Here is a 22,453-nt window from a genome sequence, read left to right as displayed (position 1 = left end):
CCAAGCGGACTGTTTATTATAACTAGAAAAATAAATATCTTTTCAGCAGCACAACTTTGAAAGGCTATGAAAATTTTATTTACAAAGAGTTGCAAACAAAAAGAAATACACTTGGCTTTGTCAATATTCAGGGTCTCATATATATATATATTTTAACATCTGTATTTGAGTATAATTGCCTTACAATGGTGTGTTAGTTTCTGCTTTATAACAAAGTGAATCAGTTATACATATACATATGTTCCCATATCTCTTCCCTCTTGCATCTCCCTCCCTCCCACCCCTCTAGGTGGTCACAAAGCACTGAGGTGATCTCTTTGTGCTATGCGGCTGCTTCCCACTAGCTATCTATTTTACGTTTGGTAGTGTATATATGTCCATGCCACTCTCTCACTTTGTCCCAGCTTACCCTTCCCCCTCCCCATATCCTCAAGTCCATTCTCTAGTAGGTCTGTGTCTTTATTCCCGTCTTGCCCCTAGGTTCTCCATGACCATTTTTTTTTCTTAGATTCCATATATATGCGTTAGCATACAGTATTTCTTTTTCTGACTTACTTCACTCTGTATGACAGACTCTAGGTCCATCCACCTCACTACAAATAACTCAATTTTGCTTCTTTTTATGGCTGAGTAATATTCCATTGTGTATATGTGCCACATCTTCTTTATCCATTCATCTGTTGATGGACACTTAGGTTGCTTCTATGTCCTGGCTATTGTAAATAGAGCTGCAGTGAACATTTTGGTACATGACTCTTTTTGAATTATGGTTTTCTCAGGGTATATGCCCAGTACTGGGATTGCTGGGTCATATGGTAGCTCTATTTTTAGTTTTTTAAGGAACCTCCATACTGTTCTCCATAGTGGCTGTATCAATTTACATTCCCACCAACAGTGTAGGAGTGTTCCCTTTTCTCCACACCCTCTCCAGCATTTATTGTTTGTAGATTTTTTGATGATGGCCATTCTGACTGGTGTGAGATGATATCTCATTGTAGTTTTGATGTGCGTTTCTCTTATGATTAATGATGCTGAGCATTCTTTCATGTGTTTGTTGGCAATCTGTATATCTTCTTTGGAGAAATGTTTATTTAGGTCTTCTGCCCATTTTTGGATTGGGTTGTTTGTTTTTTTGATATTGAGCTGCATGAGCTGCTTGTAAATTTTGGAGATTAATCCTTTGTCAGTTGCTTCATTTGCAAATACTTTCTCCCATTCTGAGGGTTGTCTTTTCGTCTTGTTTATTGTTTCCTTTGCTGTGCAAAAGCTTTTAAGTTTCATTAGGTCCCATTTGTTTATTTTTGTTTTTATTTCCATTTCTCTAGGAGGTGGGTCAAAAAGGATCTTGCTGTGATTTATGTCATAGAGTGTTCTGCCTATGTTTTCCTCTAAGAGTTTGATAGTGTCTGGCCTTACATTTAGGTCTTTAATCCACTTTGGGGTCTCATAGTTCTTTTAAAGTACAGTATTATAATGCTTTATAAAATGACCTCTTAACAGTATCTGATGCCTGGTAACACTGATATTTATCACTTAATAACCCCCTTACTCTCTTGATGTTATGATTTGAGTAAATAGAATATAAAATGACAGGTAATTTTTTATAATGACTGCATTAATTATAATAAAAACATATGCCTTAAAGCCCTCAAAAATAAGATAGTTACAATTAGTTATCCTATACTAAAGTAGTCATTTGAAATTAGTCTTACATAATTAGGATGACCATAAGCCTGATTTGCCTGGGACAGTCCTGATTTATGTCCTGGTATAATTGTTAGCAGTGCCTATTTTCATTCTTTAAAAAGTCCTTGCCAACTATGGTTAGTCTATGTATAATCAATTACAGAATAATTACATTTTTAAAATTTTATGAATTTAGTGTTCAGTCTGGGACAGGAAATACCAACTGTCACTAAAGTCTGGAAAATATGGTTGTCACGGTATATAATATTCAATTACTTAAATAATTTTCTTCCACTGGGAGTCAAAGTAAATTCTGTAAATGAATTAAGAAGCACTAAGAACCAGGTACCAAAACATTTTAAAATTTTGAAACCACTCAAGAATCCAAATTTTTAATTTATTCAAGCAGTATTAAGATTATTCAAAGGAAAATGTCAATACACCTAGAACTGGATCACACCATGTTTCAGAAATATAGAAATAAATGACTGTAAGCTTATCAACTTGACAACATAGATATACGTTCCAGTCAATGTTCTAGATGGGATAACAACTCCAAAGTCTTTCCTTTAATGTTACAAAATAACATTAAAAACTGAACAAATGACTTAGATTTTAGGATTGGGGTCACTAAAATCAGACTGGTCATCCAAAATTTGTATCCTGCTCATAAACTGAATGTAATGATATGCTGACTCATGGTGCTGACTTTTCTTCATAATACAAACATGTCATTTTTGAGAATTATCAAAGCTACATTTAAAGAGGAGAGCACAATAGGAATGTGAAAAAAATCTTTTCTTCCTACAAATATCTAGGCAATTGGCAAAGAAAGGAGGAAAAACAGTCTGAATATTAAATTCAGATTGGCCACAAGCGATCAGCTTTCCACATTTGCAAAATACAATACCTGTATCATCTCTACTGAATGTTACTGAAAATGAAAACAGGGTTAAATACAACTGTAGAACACTGCTTAGTTTAGAAAAACTCTTTCAGAGAATCCTATTTGTTAAGTATTTTCACTTAATATAGACCTGATCCATTCACTCACCATTCACTTAATATAGACTGGATTCATTCACACCATAGTGTTTATATTCTAAAGTAACGAGTCTACTACTTGTAAGCACTGCATCTCTCACAGCATCAATACATATGTATACTCTGAGACTAGTCTTTGGATTCCTTTTCTTCCTCTGAGTCCCGTGACCGCTTCCGGATATTCAGTGAACCTTCTGTTTGCAATGAACGTGCAGTAGCAACAACAGCATCTCTAAATCCCTGAGGCTGCAAGATGGAAAAATATACAAGTATGCTTTAAGAACATCTAAAATAACAACTGGTCTTCCAAATATTTTAAAGTAATTGATAAAAGAGCTACTTTATTCTTGGGATAGAAGTTATCAACCACTGTGAATGAAGAGGATAAACCTCAAAGATAGCCAGGGCTATAATAGGGTAATTTTTATCTAGAGTATGTGTATGTATTTACTTATATATACACATACACAGAAATATAGTACATTATAAAAATATTCTCTAAAAGTCAATCCTAACAAACTTTACAGTGGCTCTATTGGAAGAGGTGAAAGGAAGTAACATGCACTAATCACTTAGGTACTTTAGAAATATTTTCACAATTAAATACTCTAATGAATTGGGAGATTGGGATTGACATATATACACTAATACGTATAAAACAGATAACTAATGAGAACCTGCTGTATAGCACAGGGAACTCCACTTTGCTGTACAGCAGAAACTAACACAACATTGTAAAACAACTATACCCCAATAAAAATAAATAAATACTCTAAAATAAAATGTCCCGATTAGATACTTTAAATACACCTGGGCAGTGCAAAGACTAAGTAGATAATTCAGTTTCAGAATCTCCTTCTATTTCTGTTTTTGTCCTTAAAATTGAGACGCCAAGAATATATCTGATTCAACACTATCGATAAATATGCATTATTTTAGCCAAAAATGTGTTTTCTATGATGTAAAATTACTGGAAAATTAACACTTTAAAGTGGGATATATTTCACTTATATGTGGAATCTAAAAAAATAACAAGAAACTAGTGAATACAACAAAAAAGAAGCAGACTCACAGATATAGAGAACAAACTAGTGGTCACTAGTGGGAAGAGGAAAGTGGGGAGGGGCAATAATGAGGTAGGGGATTAAGATGTACAAACTACAACACTATGCATAAAATAAACTACAAGAATATTATTGTACAACATGGGGAATATAGCCAGTATTTTACAATAACTATAAATGGAGTATAACCTTTAAAAATTGTGAATCACTATAATGTACATGTGTAACTTATATAATATTACATATCAACTATACTTCAATAAAAAAAGAAAAAAGTGGGATATATTTGATGGCTATGATAGATCTATAATATGTGCAGATCAAAATGAGTAATGCTGGTATTTTTTTCTTTTCTGAAGATCTTTAACGGCCTTTACTTTAAAAATCTAATATCCTGACATTACACATGGCATGGAACACACTCCCCTACAAATAAGTATTTCCTCTGTTCTTAAGAATAAATTTCAGTTCAATTGTGACTAGAGAATTCTTTACATATACTACTGTTTTGGGGATAATGTTCTAAGCATCAAAAGCTGTCCTCAAATATACTTGCTGCCTACAGAAGTTAACAGAAGCAATTTGTAAATGCTCTCTTCAGATAATTGCTGCCCACTAACACCAAAATCCCACTCTAATCAAATAATACTGACTGTGATTTGAAATAGTACTGTAGCATCCTTCTGGCTTGGTGATTTGTACAATGTTGCCAACCTGCTTAGAGAAAAAGAATAAATGTACACAAACACAATCTTAATTAATTAGTTCAGACGACTGATTTTGTAATTTAAACTCATAGCTTTTTACTATAGTTCTATTATTTTGTTCTCTAAGAACACAGAAAGCAAAGAAATATCAAAAATACTCCCTTAAAACAACAGCTATATGTATACATGTAATAATTATTACATATAATAATAGATTTGTTTACATAAGTGAAATTTTAAAACAACCAAAAAGGCCAATGACTGATTCAAATAAATTATTTTATACATGACAAGATACTATTTACACTTAAGAAAATAAAGTGGAAGAAAATATTTAATGAGATTGGAAAATATTAATAATATATGAAGTATAAGTTATACTGTATGAGCCCACATTTATGAGTAAGTTTGTATATATACATTATATAGAAAAATTACTAAAAGACTACAATCAAAGGGACTTCCCTGGTGGTCCAGTGGGTAAGACTCCGTGCTCCCAATGCAGGGGGTCTGGGTTCGATCCCTGGTCGGGGAACTAGATCCCGCATGCATGCTGCAACTACGATCCGGTGCAGCCAAAATAAATAAATAAATATAAAACAAACAAAAACAAAAAAAAACTACAATCAAAAAGTAAAGTTGCTGTTACAAGGTAAAAGCTGTTTTTTTGTTTGGTTATCTACATCTTTCTAAAGTAATTGTGTATTTTTTTATGTGTTATAATGGAAATATTAATATAATTTCTTGGTATTTAAATGAGGAACACATACTCATATTATACTAATACAAATAATCTAGGAAAACACATTCTTTCAAAATACTTATGTTCAGCAAAATCGCTGTCAAAACAGGAAAAGGTCTGTTTAGGTATGATTTTACTGTGTACTCTACAAAGTAAATAATATAAAACTGAAAGCTGAAAGTAGTTGAGAAATAAAATTCTAAACTCTTATTAACTATGCTCAAATACCGTAACAGCAACAAATACAGTTGACCCTTGAACAATGCAGGGGTTAGGGGCACCAACCCCCCCGCAGTCCAAAATCCGAATACTCTGCTTCAAAAACAAAGGAATTGATAAATGAGTCACCCAAGGGCAGGAAGCTGAAACCGTTTAGATAGAATCAGGACTCAAAACCCTAGTTCTTTTAACTCCACATACTCTGATCTCTAATTGAACACAAAAAAACTTTTCCCCACACATAAAGATCTGTAAAATGAAAATACAGATACTACATTTATTGAAAAAAATCTGCCTGTAAGTAGACCCATGCAATTCAAACCCTTGTTGTTCACTGGTCAACTGTATAAGAAAAACTTTTTTTTTTTTTTTGGCCGCACCGTGTGGCATGTGGGATCTTAGTTCCCTGACCAGGGATCAAACCCGCACCCCCTGCAGTGGAAGCATGGGGTCTTAATCACTGGACCGCCAGGGAAGTCCCTAAGCAAAAACTTTTAAAGTGCCTTTTAAAAATTACTTTAAAACTGATATAATTTATTCACAATAGCTAAAAGGTAGAAGCAACCCAAGTGTCTGACAGATGAATGGATAAACAAAAGGTGGTATATACATACCATGGAATATTGCTCAGTCTTAAAAAGGAAAGGAATTCTGACATATGCTACAATGAACCTTGAAGACTTTACGCTAAGTCAAATAAAGCCAGTCACAAAAGGACCAATATTGTATGCTTCTGCTTATATGAGGTGCCTAGAGCAGTCAAATTCATAGAGACAGAAGGTAGAATGGTGGTTCCCAGGGGCTGGTAGGAGGGGAGGATGGGGAATTAGTATTTAATAAGCATGGAGTTTCAGTTTGGGAAGATGAAAAAGTTCTGGAGATGGATGGTGGTGATGACTGTAAAATAATATGAATGTACTTCATGCCACAGAATCGTACACTTAAATGGTTAAAATGGTAAATTTTATGTTATATGTACTTTACCACAATTTTTTTTTTGGCTGCAGCATGCAGAATGCAGGATCTTAGTTACCTGACCGGGGATCGAACCTGTGCCCCCCTATAGTGGAAGTGCAGAGTCCTAACCACTGGACGCCAGGGAATTCCCTACTTTACCACAATTTTAAAAAACTGATATAACTGTACAAAATGAGGATTCTAACTTAGAGAAAAATCATAGCCTCTCAGAGTTAAATGGATCATTTCTTTAAATGTAATATAATGTTGATTTGTTTTCAAAAATAATTCAAAAAGACATCTTGGTTTATGATGGTACTCTCTTAATTTTGAAATTGGCCCCTACTCAGGCATAATTCAAAAGAGGAGCAATCAGAGACCATCATCCATTAGCTTTTAGGTTTGTTCTTTCAGGATGAGAATAGAAGAATCCAAAATGTCATATCTTTGTAATAGCAACTGTATGCATAAATAAAATAACTGTTAAGTAATATGTAATATAAGAATAATTGTGTTAGGGAGTGAAATCATCAACTTTTACAATGCTTTAGGGCTGATGGTCTATCTTTAACGCAAAATAAAACAGAAAAAATAGAGGTATGGTGTATTTAAATCTATTTTATTAAAAAAATCACACTCTTTTTGATCCAATAAAACAAAAATTAGCTAACCTTCTGAAAAATTAGTATCTAAATCACCTCATATCACCATATGTCCAAAAAGGTACCCAGTACATCCAACTTTTCTGAGAAAATTATTAAAAAGCAAATAAGATTTTAAGAAGCATTTATATGTTTATTAATAATCCTAACATCAAGTGGGCATTAAGTATTCAGGTTGAAAATCTTCCTCAAATTTCTAGGTAAAAATAAAATTTATATTTCATGTCTGCATCTCAAGAGATCTTTTTAAACAACAAACTAAACCAAAGAATCACTTGGCTCATGGCCCCAGCTGAGATGAAGCTTAACATATGGCTGAACTACATAGTTTAGGTCAGGAAGAAACAGGACAGAAGCACAATTTGTGCTTTAAAACTGAGACACATATGAAACACTGTGTGGGGGTGTTGATGTATTACTCCACTCTACCACCAGATCTCCTTGGCAAAGAGTGGTATAATTCTGAACAATCTTGGCCTCATATTATCATGAATATGCAAACTGGAGGAAAACCCACACAACATACCGGACAGAGACAAAAGTATTTCTCTTAATAACTATTGGAATGTTATTCCATTATTAATCAAAGGGTAAAAATCAGGTGTTTCTAGTGAAGATGGGGACTGGGGCATGAGGCGGAACACTTAAATTCAACTCTCAACATAAATTTGGCTAGTCAAGGTCTTTAGTTTTCTGCTCAAACTAGAAGTGTTCATTTTTATAACTATTTTCCCCCAGCATGAATTTCTATTTCCATCCTTTCAAGATAAACTAAATTTTAAAACACAAGATTTCATGCAACTTTAATAACTTAAAGATATCAGATTTCAAACAATGAAGAACAAAACTATGTTGATTTTATTAAATGAGGTCAACTTATTCTGATTCTATAAAGTATGTACAGTACTTATCATATATCTATCATATATCATTAGAAAAAGGTTTTTACCTAAAAAGGAGGATAAGAGCTATACCTTCAGATTCACTGGCGACCAATGCAATAATACAATTACATTCTAGAAACAGCAATTATAGGAGAAAAGGAATGGACTCTATTATAAAGTCAGCTAAAAAATGTGGATACTACTACCTATTTCATAGAGTTATTTGGAAAATAAAATGAAATTATATATATACACACACAGAGCACTCAGCATAATAAAGAACAGTTAATAAATATTCAAAAAATGGTAGCTATTATTTACCACTTTTTAATCTTTCTGGGCCTTGATCTTCTGTTAATGATAATCGGTACAGTGTTTTCAAAGAGTTATTGAAAGACTCACAGATATACAGAATAAATTAGTGGTTACCAGCGGGGAGAGGGAGGGGGCAATACAGGAGTAGGCGATTAAGAGGTACAAACTACTATGTATAAAATAAGCTACAAGGATACACTGTACAACACAGCAAATATAGCCAATATTTTATAATAACTATAAATGGAGCATAACCTTTAAAAATTGTGAATCACTATACTGTACACCTGTAACTTCCATAATAGTGTATATCAACCATATTTAGGTTTTTTTAAAAGAGTTATTGAAGGGATTATATGAAATGTTGTATATAAGGTACCCAGTTAAATACCTAGCACAAGCAAGCACTTATTAAAATGATAGTATGGGATACAGGTAAAAATTCATAGAACAGCACATTTCCCCTAAATCTATCTATTCAATGTCAGTGTTCTACGCCACTGTCTAATTTCTTGGGAAGGATTAATAAGAAGCTGAAGTCATAAAATGGTTAACTCTTAAGAAAGTAAGCATGATTTTCTGATCTCATGGGTGCCTAACCAATGCTAACTTCTAGAATTTGACAAAGGCAGCAAACTTCTCCTTCTGACAAATGCATAAAAAGATGAAAGAAACATCTTTCTCTGCTCCTATTATTTTTCTCACTTCTTAGATGTATTCTATTAGTGAGTATGTAATACTAGAATAATAGTGGAAGACTACTACTGTATACTAGCTCAACGGGAACTTCTAATAACATTTAAATAGTGGGATATGCTTTACAGAAACCTAAATCTGGGAAAATATAAGCGATATGTTCAAAAGACTCTCTTCTGGAGAACTGCTGCCAAATCTTTACAATAGGGTTTGTTGCTGAGAAAAGAACTGCTTTTGTGAATCCAGTACACAATGACTTATTTACAGAATTGGGGGGATGGGAGTTGAATGTAAAGCACTATGTATTATGGGGAAAAAAAGTTACCTGAGGTCTTTGGAAATGCCAGCTTTAAAAGAGACACAAACTGCATGAACTAGTTATAAAAGATGTATACAAATATAATAGGGTCAGCTATGAGCTCAGGGTCAGTAAAACCTAACTTGGTCAGGCTTGATTTTTTGCACTTTGTACAAGAATGAAGAAATGCAGAAAAAGAAATAGTATCTCTGACCAGACCCAATATGTATTTAAGCAATCCTTTTTTCCATTTTTGCCCACATGCTGTCTCAATTTCCCCATTTTATTGGAGTATTTCCAAACCAAGTTATCTAGGTTATACCAGTTAACTTCAAAGCAGAGATGTTGGCATAAATCTGACATTTCTAGAAGTAAAGAATAAAAGACTCCATGGCTTTCAATTGCCTATTTTTAAAAAATGAAAGGTGGTTTGTTCACTTGCTCAGCAGCTTTAAAAACAAAGGTTTCATGCTGCCACAGTTTTATTTTAAAGAACAATACTTGTGAAAGGCAAGTAAGTAACTGGATAGTAAAAGTAGGACAGGAAAATATAAAAGAAAACAAAAACAGACACAAGTTCATACAGGAAATATATTAACAAACTAAGAAAAACCATCCTATTTTCCACATAAATTAGTCCTAAAGCTAACCTCAAAAGTTTTCCTTTTGTCCTGATTTTACTCTTCTTTCAATCCCTTCCAGGAACACAGAGTACCTACCTCCCTCTGCATGGTTAATAAATGGTACTTGATTTCAAAGAGCTTTAGAAGGTAGCATTCTTTGGCCACCTACTCATTTCAGGAGCACCCCATCATTTAAATATTCCAAAGAATTTCCTAGGTAGTTAAATGTGCAGTATAACAACATGTTTCTATGTTTGCTCTAGGTAATGAAGGCAACAAAAGCTTTAGTTCATGGGGTACTGTAGAGCTCATCCACTGGACTAGCTCTAAGAAACTGATAAATGTTCAGTGTAATCAACCCAATACTCAGAATTATTAACTTATTTCTATACAGACCTTTGCTTCTGGTCCCAATGAAAGATTAGTCGTATTGTAGCAGCATGCCCCCAACTTTCCCCTGAGGGAAAAAGAACATGGTAACTAAGTTATAAGTCTCTCAGAATGCCTCTGACCAAATACAGTTTTACTTTACTTAATTTAACATAACGAAAGTATATTTGGTTTCAAAAAACCTGGTACATGGGTAACATCCTGAGATTAATAGATTTTCACCTATCTGTGGAAATACTGCAGATCATTATCACTATCCTCTATTTGCTTTTAGAAAACTTTATAGTTTGAGTCAACATGTTTGTCAATCTTCCTTATCATCAGGCTTAATAACGTATTTCAGACCACCAGAAGAAAAGCAAAAGCTCTGACAGAATATTCTTAAAGATTTTAGTATACATAAACCTTGAAGCACTGTGTTCTAACAAAGCCCCGAGTAAGGTTAGAAAGAGTCATAAGCCTATTCATTACAGTTTGATTTGTATTTAAATGGATTCACCACTCCTCCTGCCTAAGACTGTGTGCTTTCTGAGGGAGTCATCTTATGAATATTTATATGCTAAGTACCTGACACAAGAGTTGCCAGAGAGTAGATGCTCAATAAATGTTAAACATCTGAAAGGATGAGTCAGTATCTAAAGGTACTGTGCTCCATGCTAAGATTTATCAATGAATAAGACAGTCTTCTCTACTTTCATGGAGCTTACAGGACTCAACAAGCATCAGATGAAAGAGGTAGAAAAAAATGTATTTAACTAAAAATGTTTATTTGATTAATTGCCTACCCAGTGCAGGAACCAGCAAGGCCTGATTTTTATCAATCTTCGTTGTCATCTGATTGGTTAAAATTACCTACAAAAGCAAAATGTGAGAAAATTAGGTGAGTCTCCTCCCAAATTTATCAAGTAAATAGTCACATGATTTTAGTATTCTGAATATAATCTAATTTAAGAAAGGTATATGTAGGTAATGAAAACTTTTCTGATATATTTTTTAGATATTACCCATAAAAATGAGTAGAATTATCTGAATACATGATTCTACTGAATATAAAACATTTTTTAACAGACTAGAACAAAGAAGTTCTTATTGTGATGATGGAAGAAAAAAAATATAGTAGATAATACATAAAAGTCTAAAGAGACCATGTGTAAAAACTTCATAGCTAGGAGCACAGGAAACATGGCAGTCTGTGTTCTTTACCACTGTTGCCTCTCTAGAATACATTTATTCAAAGGAATATAAAATCCTTAATAAATAACTCAATGTTTATACTTTTAGGGGAGAGACAGTATTACCATTTACGATTTTACAGAAAAGAAAAAAAAAACTGAGGCAAAGAATTATGAGAAGAGATCTAAAATCATAAAGAGAGCACAGTATAATTAGAAGAACTGGGAAAAAATAAAACCCAGTAACAGATCAACTGACCCAAAAATTATGACTACGCTAGTCTGCTGGTAATAGAGATATAGGTGTTGCCTTACTCACAGATGCCCTCAAGGCTAAAAATATTGCTAATTCTTTTGGATTAAATAGTGGCCTATAGAAAAGATTCCATGTTTAGAAAGATAGTAATTTTATTTTATTTACTTATTCTTTGGCCGCACTGCATGGCATGCGGGATCTTAGCTCCTCAACCAGGGATCGAATCCGTGCCCCCTGCAGTGGAAGCATGGAGTCTTAACCACTGGACCACCAGGGAAGTCCCCAAAGATAGTAATTTTAGAGTAGAGAAAAAAGAAAGTGTTTAAGGCTAACTTAATACAGTAAAAGTCAGATTATCTGGCACCTTCTCATCCAAAATTCTCCAGAAATGGTTATTTTAAATATTGTTCCAATACAGATCTTCCCTCCAGAAATAAGACAGATACTACTCCAAGCTGAAACTGATAAAGAACTTCTAAGAAAAGCAATGAGAAAAGATACCTATTCTAAAAAAGACATCTATTTCTTAAGAAAACTGAAAAGAAAAGGCTGTTTGGCTCTTCCCACCACAGTGGTCAACACCCTAAAGTTTTTGTTTATCTACGAAGGAGAAATCTGTGATCCATCTAGAACTCAGTCAGGCACAAACTGGATGACAGCACTTCCTCCTAGTTCCTCTCACCCTAAGTGCCATAGTGGTTTTCCCATGTTTTACCTTATTCCAGGTACCTTAGAACAAGCTAAGCAGGAATTTAAATTGGTAATTCACTAAAATATATGTCTTACTGGCATCTACAACATTGAATACTACTCTTTACACACTATCAAGTGTTTAATCTTTAGCAACTGGGATATTTACTTACACCAACACTTTTTGGTTAAAGGTGCACTATTCAATTCTGCAGCCATGAGCCATATATAGCTTTTTAAAACTAAATTAATTAGAACTAGAAATTCACTTCCTCTGAAGCATTAGCCACATTTCAAGTGCTCAACACCCATGGAACGACTGTATCAGACTGAGCATTTTCATCTTTTTTTTTTTTTTTGGCTGCGTTGGGTCTTTGTTGCTGCACTCAGGCTTTCTCTAGTTGCGGCGAGCAGGGGCTACTCCTCATTGCAGTAGGCGGGCTTCTCATTGTGGTGGCTTCTCTTGTTGCAGAGCACAGGCTCTAGGTGCGCAGGCTTCAGTAGTTGCAGCGCGTGGGCTCAGTAGTTGCGGCGCGTGGGCTCAGTAGTTGTGGCTCGTGGGCTCTAGAGCACAGGCTCAGTAGTTGTGGCGCACAGGCTTAGTTGCTCCGTGACATGTGGGGGATCTTCTCAGGCCAGGGATCAAACCCGTGTCCCCTGCATTGGCAGGTGGATTCTAAACCACTGTGCCACCAGGGAAGTCCTGAGCATTTTCTTCTTTGCAGAAAGTTATACCAGACAGCATTGGTTTAGAGAATATTACATACACATCTTACACATTATCCATTACACATCTTGAGGAAATTGTAAACAGACATACTGGCTTACCAGTTGTTCAACATCCCAAAATCAGAATTTGCATTGTTAGCATATACTTATAATTAACAGTATTTCTGCAAAAATGTTGGGTTTACCATGACATAAATGAAAATTACTGTGTGATTACTCCAAGCTCCTAAAGAATGAGTCTTGGGAGTTCCCTAGTGGACTAGTGGATAGGATTATGGGCTTTCACTGCCATGGCCTGGGGTTCAATCCCTGGTTGGGGAATTGAGATCCCACAAGCTGCGCAGCACGGCCAAAAATAATTAAAAATAATGGGTCTAAAAATAGTGAAGTGGGGACTTCCCTGGTGGCGCAGTGGTTAAGAATCTGCATGCCAATGCAGGGGACACGAGTTCGAGCCCTGGTCTGGGAAGATCCCACATGCCACGGAGCAACTAGGCCAGTGCACCACAACTACTGAGCCCACACGCCTAGAGCCGGTGCTCCACAACGGGAGAAGCCACCGCAATGAGAAGCCCACGCACAGCAACGCAACTAGAGAAAGTCCGTGCGCAGCAACGAAGACCCAACGCAGTCAAAAATAAATAAATTAATTAAAAAAAAAAAAATAGTGAAGTAATAATCACTTTAAAATTATAAACTTCACTGCTTTAAAAATACTTCTGCTGCCCAAATGTCCTTCAGCGGATGAATAAACAAAATGTGGTCTATCAATAAAATGCAAAATTATTCAGACATAAAAAGGATATAGATACATGCCACGACATGGATGAATCTTGAACACACTATGCTAAGTGAAAGAAGCCAGACATAAAAGACCACATATTGTATGATTCTATTTATATAAAATATCCAAAAAGACAAATCCATAGAGACAGAAAGCAGACTAGTGGTTGTTAGTGGCTGAAGGGAGGGTGCAATGGGGAATGATGGTTAATGGGTAAGGGAGTTCTTTTGGGGGTGATGGAAATGTTCTAAAATTAGATAGCTGTGATGGTTGCACAACTCTGCAAATATACTAAAAAGCACTGAACTATGCTTTAAAAGGGTTAATTTTATGCTATGTTAATTACATCTAATAGAGCTGTTAAATTTTTTTCTGATAATAATCAAATAAATGCATCTCTAAAAGGACTCTCTCCATATCAGTCTGCAAAGACTTAAAAAACTCAAAGTTGGTAAAAAAGTGGGAAAACAAGAATTCTCATGCATGTTATACACATGAAACTAATATAATATTGTAAATCAAAATATCTCCAAAAAAAGTCTATCTTCTATTTTAGAAAAAAAGTATAATTGGAATCTAATCAAGAGGAAACATCACAGAAACTCAAAATTGTAACTTTTTTTTTTTTTTTGCCACGCCATGTGGCATGTGGGATCTTAGTTCCCCGACCAGGGATTGAACCCGTGCCCCTGCACTGGGAGCATGGAGTCTTAACCACTGGATGGCCAGGGAAGTCCCCACAGAAACCCCAAATTAAGAGATAATCTCTAAAATCACTGGCTTCTATTCTTCAAAATACAGCAATGTCACAAAAACAAAGAAAGGGGGCTTCCCTGGTGGCGCAGTGGTTGAGAGTCTGCCTGCCAATGCAGGGGACACGGGTTCGAGCCCTGGTCTGGGAGGATCCCACATGCCACGGAGCAACTGGGCCCGTGAGCCACAATTGCTGAGCCTGCGCGTCTGGAGCCTGTGCTCCGCAACAGGAGAGGCCGCGATGGTGAGGGGCCTGCACACCGCGATGAAGAGTGGCCCCCGCTTGCCACAACTAGAGAGAGCCCTCGCACAGAAACGAAGACCCAACACAGCCATAAATAAATAAGTAAAATTAAAAAAAAAAAAAAAACAAAGAAAGGCAACTAAAGAGATACAACATCTAAAGGCAATATGCGATTCCAGTTGGCAAAAAGAACGGGAAAAATTTGCTGTGAAGGACATCATTGGGATAATTGACAGAACAGGAATATGGATTATATATTAAAGTGCTGTATCAATATTAAATTTCCTACATTTGATAACTATACTGTGGACACATACGAGAATATTCTTGTTCTTAGGAAATACACACTGAATATTATCAGATAAAAGGATATGATATATGCAACTCTTTTCAAAGTGTTCAGAAAAATATATACATAAACTCTGTGTGTGTTTGTGTATGTATAGAAAGAGAGTGGGGAGAGAGAATAAGAATGAAAAAGCAAACCTTGGGAAAGGTTATATGGGAGTTCTTTATACTATTCAAATCAACAAATAAAATTTTATCTTTTCCCCACTGAACTAAAAAAAAAAAAAAAAGAAAGGATTCCCATTCATTGTTGTAGAGAATATACTTTGGAATCCGCTTTCTGAGGGCAATTTGATAATATATTACAAAAGATTTAAAAATAGAGATATCTCACTGGCTTAATACTTTCAGAAATAACTGGACACACGGACAAAGAAGCATATATCAAGTTGTTGACTCCAGTGTTTTACATGGTGAAACACTGGAGCCAACTTTAAAGACAATCAATAGAGAGAGAGGTGGTTAAAAAACTATGCCACAACCATACAGTAGAATACTATACAGATGTTAAGGTAAGGTACATTTATAAAGTAGTATGTATGGGAAGAGATTCATAGTATATTAAGTGAAAGACAAAAAACTGCTTTGCTTGATTTTAATATGATTTCACTTAAAAAATATGTTTATGTTTGCACAGAATAAGTTTGGAAAAATATATACAACAAACTCAACAATAATCATCTCTGGGTAATAGATAATATAATTGCTTACTTCCTACACTTTCGATTGCTTAAAACTTTTTTTACATCAAGCAAATATAACTTAAAATTGTAAAATGTACTTATTAGCAAAGGTCATACATGCTTCTATAGATGCTAACTGGGAAATTAAAAATCAAGTAAAGAAGAATTTATAAACTAAGAGGCGAAAGTATGCACTCACCCACAAAGTCCTACCTCTAGAAGTAGCTACTGTAAATGTTTTGGTCCTTTCAGATCTTTTTCTTCATATGTATAAATATAAATGCACATATATAACTTCTATTTTCTTCAAAAATTGGGATCACACTAAATATATTATTATGTAAGTTGAATTTTTTCACTTACTCATATATCTGGATATATCTTCTTCCATGTTAGTGCATGTATATTTACATTACTCTTAAACACTGCATAGTATTCCATGTTGTTGTTTAGATTACTTTTTTCTTTTTTTGGCTGCGCCGTGCAGCACAGCTTGCAGGATATCAGTTCCCCAATCAGGGACTGAACCCAGGCCATGGCAGTGAAAGCCTGGAATCCTAACCATTAGACCACCAGGGAACTCCCTAGATTACTTTTTTAATCAGAAAAGATGAAGCTATTTCTGTTAAAAAACAAAAACCTAAGGAACTATGCAACCCATTAACCTTGAGTGCCCCCTACTGGGGACTCTTCACTGATATTAACAGAATGCTAAATTACAAATTAATGCCAAGAAATAATTCAAAGACAGGACACTATGTTTTCAGCATATGGCAAAAAAATCTAAAAACTCAAAAGAAAAAATGTATGTTTTGAAATGATTTTAGTGAGGAGTTATTTACAAGTGATGTATTACAGCCTTGTGCAAAGGACTCCGATTGGGGGTAAAGACAAGAAAATCAAGGTAAGCAGTTTGATCTTCTCCCATCTCCCTCCCAGACAAGTGTGTATATTTGCGTCAGTGGTAGGATGAGGTTGCAAAGAGGGAAGTGAGAACAGGCAATAAAAAAAAGTTTTTACCTCACTCCTGTTTTTTGTTTGTTTTTGTTTTTGGTTTTTTTTAGCCACAACACACAGCATGCAGGATCTCAGTTCCCCGACCAGGAATCGAATTCGCACCCACTGCAGTGGAAGTGCAGAGTCCTAACCACTTGACCACCAGGGAATCCCCTACCTTACTCCTTTTATCTCTTTACTTCTGAACTTATCTTTACGTCTCTCCTCACACTACAAATCTAGAAGCGTTAGCTCCACCTCTAAACATCTAGGTTGTTTACACTATGTAATTTTTCTATCCGTCTGAGTCTGTGATTATACACTATGTAATAATCAAAGACTCAAGAGTAAAAGAAAAATGGGGATGTTGGAAGAGCTTACCTGAAAAACATCAAGTATGTTACAAAGAAAACAATGCAATTATCAAAGATGGCATTTCTTTATCAAAGTCTATTTTTATAATATGGCATCTTGATTATGCTTTTTATTTGCCAGGAAAACTGATATACAACACTTATGACTGGCTGGATTTAATATTTTTTATAGAAACCAAACCAAAACAAAACTACATTCAGAACTGTATATCTATATTATTTGCTTTTAGTCAAGCAAATTCTATTTTTGCTATTTCTAGACTTTAACATTTTATTTTTTTACTTTTATTTATTTATTTTTGGCCGTGCTGCGTGGCATGCGGGATCTTAGTTCCCTGACCAGGGATCCAATCTGTGCCCCCTACAGTGGAAGCATGAAATCCTAACCACTAGACTGCCAGGGAATTCCCTAGACTTTAACATTTTATATAAACTTGACTTTATAATAAAACTCCCTTTAGTAGTAATACTTACAGCTAATCTGTGGTTATTTGCAAGGCTGATCATTTGCTGCGCTAGGCCATTTAGTAATCGAGTACGAAGGGATAGGTCATCTAGGTCATGACGAAAAGGAAAAGCAATACCGTCCACTATCACTAATCGAACCTAAATAAACAAGAGATAATGATATTAGGTTTGGTATTTAAAATAAAATAATAAATGGCAACCAAAAAGCAGAGTCCATCACAGAAAAAAAAAAAAAAAACACCTTAAAATCCAGGGTTCTATTTCCAACTCTCCAAAAGCTTCATTTTGGTCAGGTATAAATCTGTTCAATGCTTTCTGCACTAGTCACCAAAAGTTAAAATGTACTCTGGTTTGATAATTTATCATCTTAAAAAAGTAATTCAACAAAAGAAAAAGGGGCAATTACAATTTTCTTGCAATTTGGCACTACATCCAGTATTTACAGAGGTGTACTGATGAAAAGCACTTTTGAAATCTTAGCAAAACCAATTTTTCAATTAAATGTCTATTTTACCTTCAGGGTTCTTTTTATGTTGAAAAAAAAAACAAACGCTCAAATATTAAGTTATAAAACCTTTTTCAAAAGCCTAATTTTTGATATACTTTTTCTTCTTAATTTAAAACGTACTATAGGGCAACTAACCATTACAGAATCTGTCATAATATAGAGTTCAGGAAGAGGCAGGTTTGTCTTGAATTCTAATCAAGAAAGTTCACTTACAGATGATAAACATTTTCATGACAGTTTCATTTCTAATCTGATCTAAATAATGGCTCCTATGGTGAAGTTAGTGTAATATATAACCTAAGATCCAAGAACAAACAGAATATGGAAACTAATCTGAATGTATACAAACAAAATACTATAAGATTACATATATTTTTTCTACCTAATAAGGACTAAGCTAAAGAACAAGCTTTTGTGAAGCACTGTCTTAGTAAGACATTTTTATATCTTTTATTCATTCCTTCATTCAACAAATATTTATTGACACCTACTATATGCTAGTCACTGTTCCAGGCATTGGGGAAAAAGAAATAAGATCCCTGTTCTCTTGGAGCTTATGTTCTAGTGAAGTAAGGGACAATTAATGTGCAAACAAATATATGAATAAGATAATTTCTTTTTTTTTTACTCAATGAATTACAAGTTTATTATAAAAGGATATAACTCAGTGCCATAGGATCCAGCTATCCCACTCCTGGGCATATATCTGGAGAAAACTATAATGCAAAAGATACATGCCAATGTTCACCCCAATGTTCACAGCAGCACTATTCACAGTAGCCAAGACACGGAAGCAACCTAAATGTCCATCAACAGATGAAGGGATAAAGAGGCTGTGGTATATATACACAATGGAATACTACTCAGCCATAAAGACGAATGAAATAATGCCGTGTGCAGCAACATGGATGGACCTACAGATTATCATACTAAGTGAAGTCAGAAAGAGAAACACAAATACATATGATATCACTTACCTGCGGAATCTAAACTATGACACAAGTGAACTTATTTACAAAACAGAAACAGACTCACAGACAAAGAAAACAACTTATGGTTACTAAAGAGGAAAGGGGATGGGGGAGGGATAAATTAGGAGTTTGGGATTAGCAGGTACAAACTACTATATATAAAATAGATAAAACAACAAGGTCCTATTGTATAGAACAGGGAACTATATTCAATAGCCTGTGATAAAGTACAATGGAAAAAAAATATGAAAAAGAATATGTGTATATATGTATAACCAAATCACTTTGCTGTACACCAGAAACTAACACAACATTGTAAATCAACTACACTTCAATTAAAAAAAAAAAAAAAGAAGGATATAACTCAGGAACAGCCAGATGGAACAGATGCATACAGAAGGTATGGGGAAGGGACACGGAGCTTCCATGTTCTCTCCGAGAGCCATTCTCCTAGCACCCCAACGGGTTCACCAACTCAGAAGCTCTGCATAAGGTAATTTCTGATGATGATAGGAGCAAAAAAGAAACTAAAACTGGGTGAAATGACAAAGAATAAGTAGGTGAAGGGGTAGAGGGAAGCTAACTTAGACTAGATGTAAGGAAGGCATCCGTAAGGACTCAATAGAACTGAGTCCTGGATAAGAACCTCTAGGAGGGAAAGACAACCCACGTACAAGGATGAGGAAGGGCAAAGGCCCTAAGACACAAACAAGTTTGGCATGTTTAAAGGGTCAGAAAAAAAGTAGTGAGGGGGAACGGTAGGAAATTACATCAGAAAGAATCAGTGGTGTGCTGAGGCCAAATCCTACAAGCTTCTGAGCCAAATTTTGCTAAATCTTTAGAAATTTTACAAATCCATCATTAAATACAGTCATTAGTAAAATTAAACTATATATATTAAAATGTGGATAATACTTAAAACTCATTCATACTACATTTTACTATTATCTATGATTTTAAGGTTATTTACGTCTATTTTACGTTTATAGTGGAAACATTACATAATGATGTGCATTGTTTCTTCTCTACTCCATGTCCAATGACATCATACATGAAATCAGCCATGATAGGAGTATTTTCTACATGGAAATCAGCAAGCAAATCAGCTACAGATCAGGACTTGATTTGTTTTGCTGGTTGTCTAGACTTTTAATAAAGCGATGGGAAAAAAATGTCATGATCAGATTGACCTTAAAAATGTGTTGTGTTGGGCTTCCCTGGTGGCGCAGTGGTTGAGAATCTGCCTGCTAATGCAGGGGACACGGGTTCGAGCCCTGGTCTGGGAAGGTCCCACATGCCGCAGAGCAACTGGGCCCGTGAGCCACAACTGCTGAGCCTGCGCGTCTGGAGCCTGTGCCCCACAGTGGGAGGGGCCGCGATAGTGAGAGGCCCGCGCACCGCGATGAAGAGTGGCCCCCGCTTACCGCAACTGGAGAAGGCCCTCGCACGAAACGAAGACCCAACACAGCTAAAAATAAATAAATAAATAAATAAATAGAGTAGCTATTAATTAAAAAAAAAAAAATGTGTTGTGTCTGTAGAGAACAGACTTGTGGTTGCCAAGGGGGAGGGGGATGAAGGAGGGAAGCATCACTTTGCTGTACCGCAGAAATTAACAAGACATTATAAATCACCAATACTTCAATACAATTTTTTTAAAGTGTTGTGTCTGTATCCATTACATTGTGAACTACACAAAAAATTGAGGAAATATGCTTCTACTTTTGGAAAATGAATCCAATAACTAGGAATGATCATTAACTCAAATCAAAAGAAGAAAAATACTCCACGGGAAAGCACTATAAAATTGCAAGTTTTGGTCCTAGGGTATTTGGAAGGAGTCCCAAATACCTAGGGCATCCAAGGACCTCTCTGCTCAAACCAGAGGAGCTATACAGCCTAACCTATAATAGAAGAATAGAAATAGGCTGTTTTCCTCTCCACAGTACAGATTTTACTGAAAGTGGCTGAATTACAAAGATCTGGACGTTCTATTAAGTGGTAACAGTCACACTCATGGCTTTTCTCCAAGTTTAGGGAGCAAGCTCCTGAAAATGCTGATGAGTTTCCTTGGTCTCTCAAAAGGCAGATTATACCGAATGACAGAAAGTCGATGAAGTACAGAGTTTGAGTGGGTGGGTAGAAAAAAACAAGCATTGTCAAACAAACAAAAACCAAAAGCCAAGCACTGTCATTCAACTCATAAAAGCTGAAATTAAAAAGTCACCAACGTGGGACTTCCCTTGCAGTCCAGTAGTTAAGACTTCACCTTCCAATGCAGGGGGTGCAGGTTCGATCCCTGGTTGGGAAGCTAAGATCCCATATGCCTCGCGGCCAAAAAACCAAAATATAAAACAGAAGCAATGTTGAAACAAATTCAATAAAGACTTTAAAAGTGGTACATATCAGGGACTTCCCTGGTGGCGCAGTGGTTAAAAATCCGCCTGCCAATGCAGGGGACACGGGTTCGAGCCCTGGTCTGGGAAGATCCCACATGCCGTGGAGCAACTAAGCCTGTGCGCCACAACTACTGAGCCTGTGCTCTAGAGACCCAGAGCCACAACTACTGAGCCCACCCGCCACAACTACTGAAGCCTGCGCATCTAGAGCCTGCACTCCGCAACAAGAGAAGCCACTGCAACGAGACGCCCACACACCGCAATGAAGAGTAGCCCCCGCTCGCCGCAACTAGAGAAAGCCCGCGTGCAGCAATGAAGACTCAACACAGCCATAAATAATAAAAATCTTTTAAAAAATGAGAAAAGAACCATTTAAATAAATAAATAAAATAAAATAAAATAAAAATGGTCCACACCAAGAAAAAAAATCTTTAAAAAAAAAGTTACCAGCGTGAATTTTTATTTTGGTCGTGCCCTGTGGCTTGTAGGAAACTTAGCTCCCCGACCAGGGATCAAACTCATGCCCACTGCAGTGAAGTGCACAGTCCTAACCACTGGAAGGGAATTCCCTCCAACGTGAATTTTTTAAAATAAAAATTAGGAATCCAAGAGAGTTTTAAACTCTTTATGTTTCAGAAACATTTTGTGTAGTGTAATTCCCTTCTGCCAGCAGTTCTTTCCTTTGTGCAACTAACAAAGAAGAAATTTTGGGTAAATGGACCATGGGATGACTCCATTTGATATTCCTTGTTTTCTTACTATTCACTGACACTAACAGTGGTTTTTTAGAG

General features: G+C 35.6%; 1 protein-coding gene across 2 annotated transcripts in view; it reads right to left on the bottom strand.

Annotated features, from left to right (window-relative positions):
- Positions 1 to 295: 295 nt before the first annotated feature.
- The window catches only part of RAD51C (RAD51 paralog C), a 34,361-nt gene continuing 12,203 nt past the window's right edge, over positions 296 to 22,453 (bottom strand). Inside the window, exons 5-9 of one of the 2 annotated variants that reach the window (XM_068531280.1) lie at positions 17,791 to 17,922; positions 11,073 to 11,139; positions 10,294 to 10,354; positions 4,448 to 4,508; positions 296 to 2,976 (exon numbers count right to left, since the gene is read on the bottom strand). In XM_068531280.1, coding sequence (XP_068387381.1) covers positions 2,860 to 2,976; positions 4,448 to 4,508; positions 10,294 to 10,354; positions 11,073 to 11,139; positions 17,791 to 17,922 — 438 coding nt within the window. In that variant the 3' untranslated portion in view covers positions 296 to 2,859. The remainder of the gene's footprint in view (positions 2,977 to 4,447; positions 4,509 to 10,293; positions 10,355 to 11,072; positions 11,140 to 17,790; positions 17,923 to 22,453) is intronic. The other variant, XM_068531279.1, reaches the window with a different exon arrangement.

The sequence above is a fragment of the Eschrichtius robustus genome, chromosome 20, assembly GCF_028021215.1.
Source record: "Eschrichtius robustus isolate mEscRob2 chromosome 20, mEscRob2.pri, whole genome shotgun sequence".
NCBI lineage: Eukaryota > Metazoa > Chordata > Mammalia > Artiodactyla > Eschrichtiidae > Eschrichtius > Eschrichtius robustus.
Note: the sequence above shows the minus strand (reverse complement) of the source record. Positions and strands in the feature narration are given on the sequence as shown.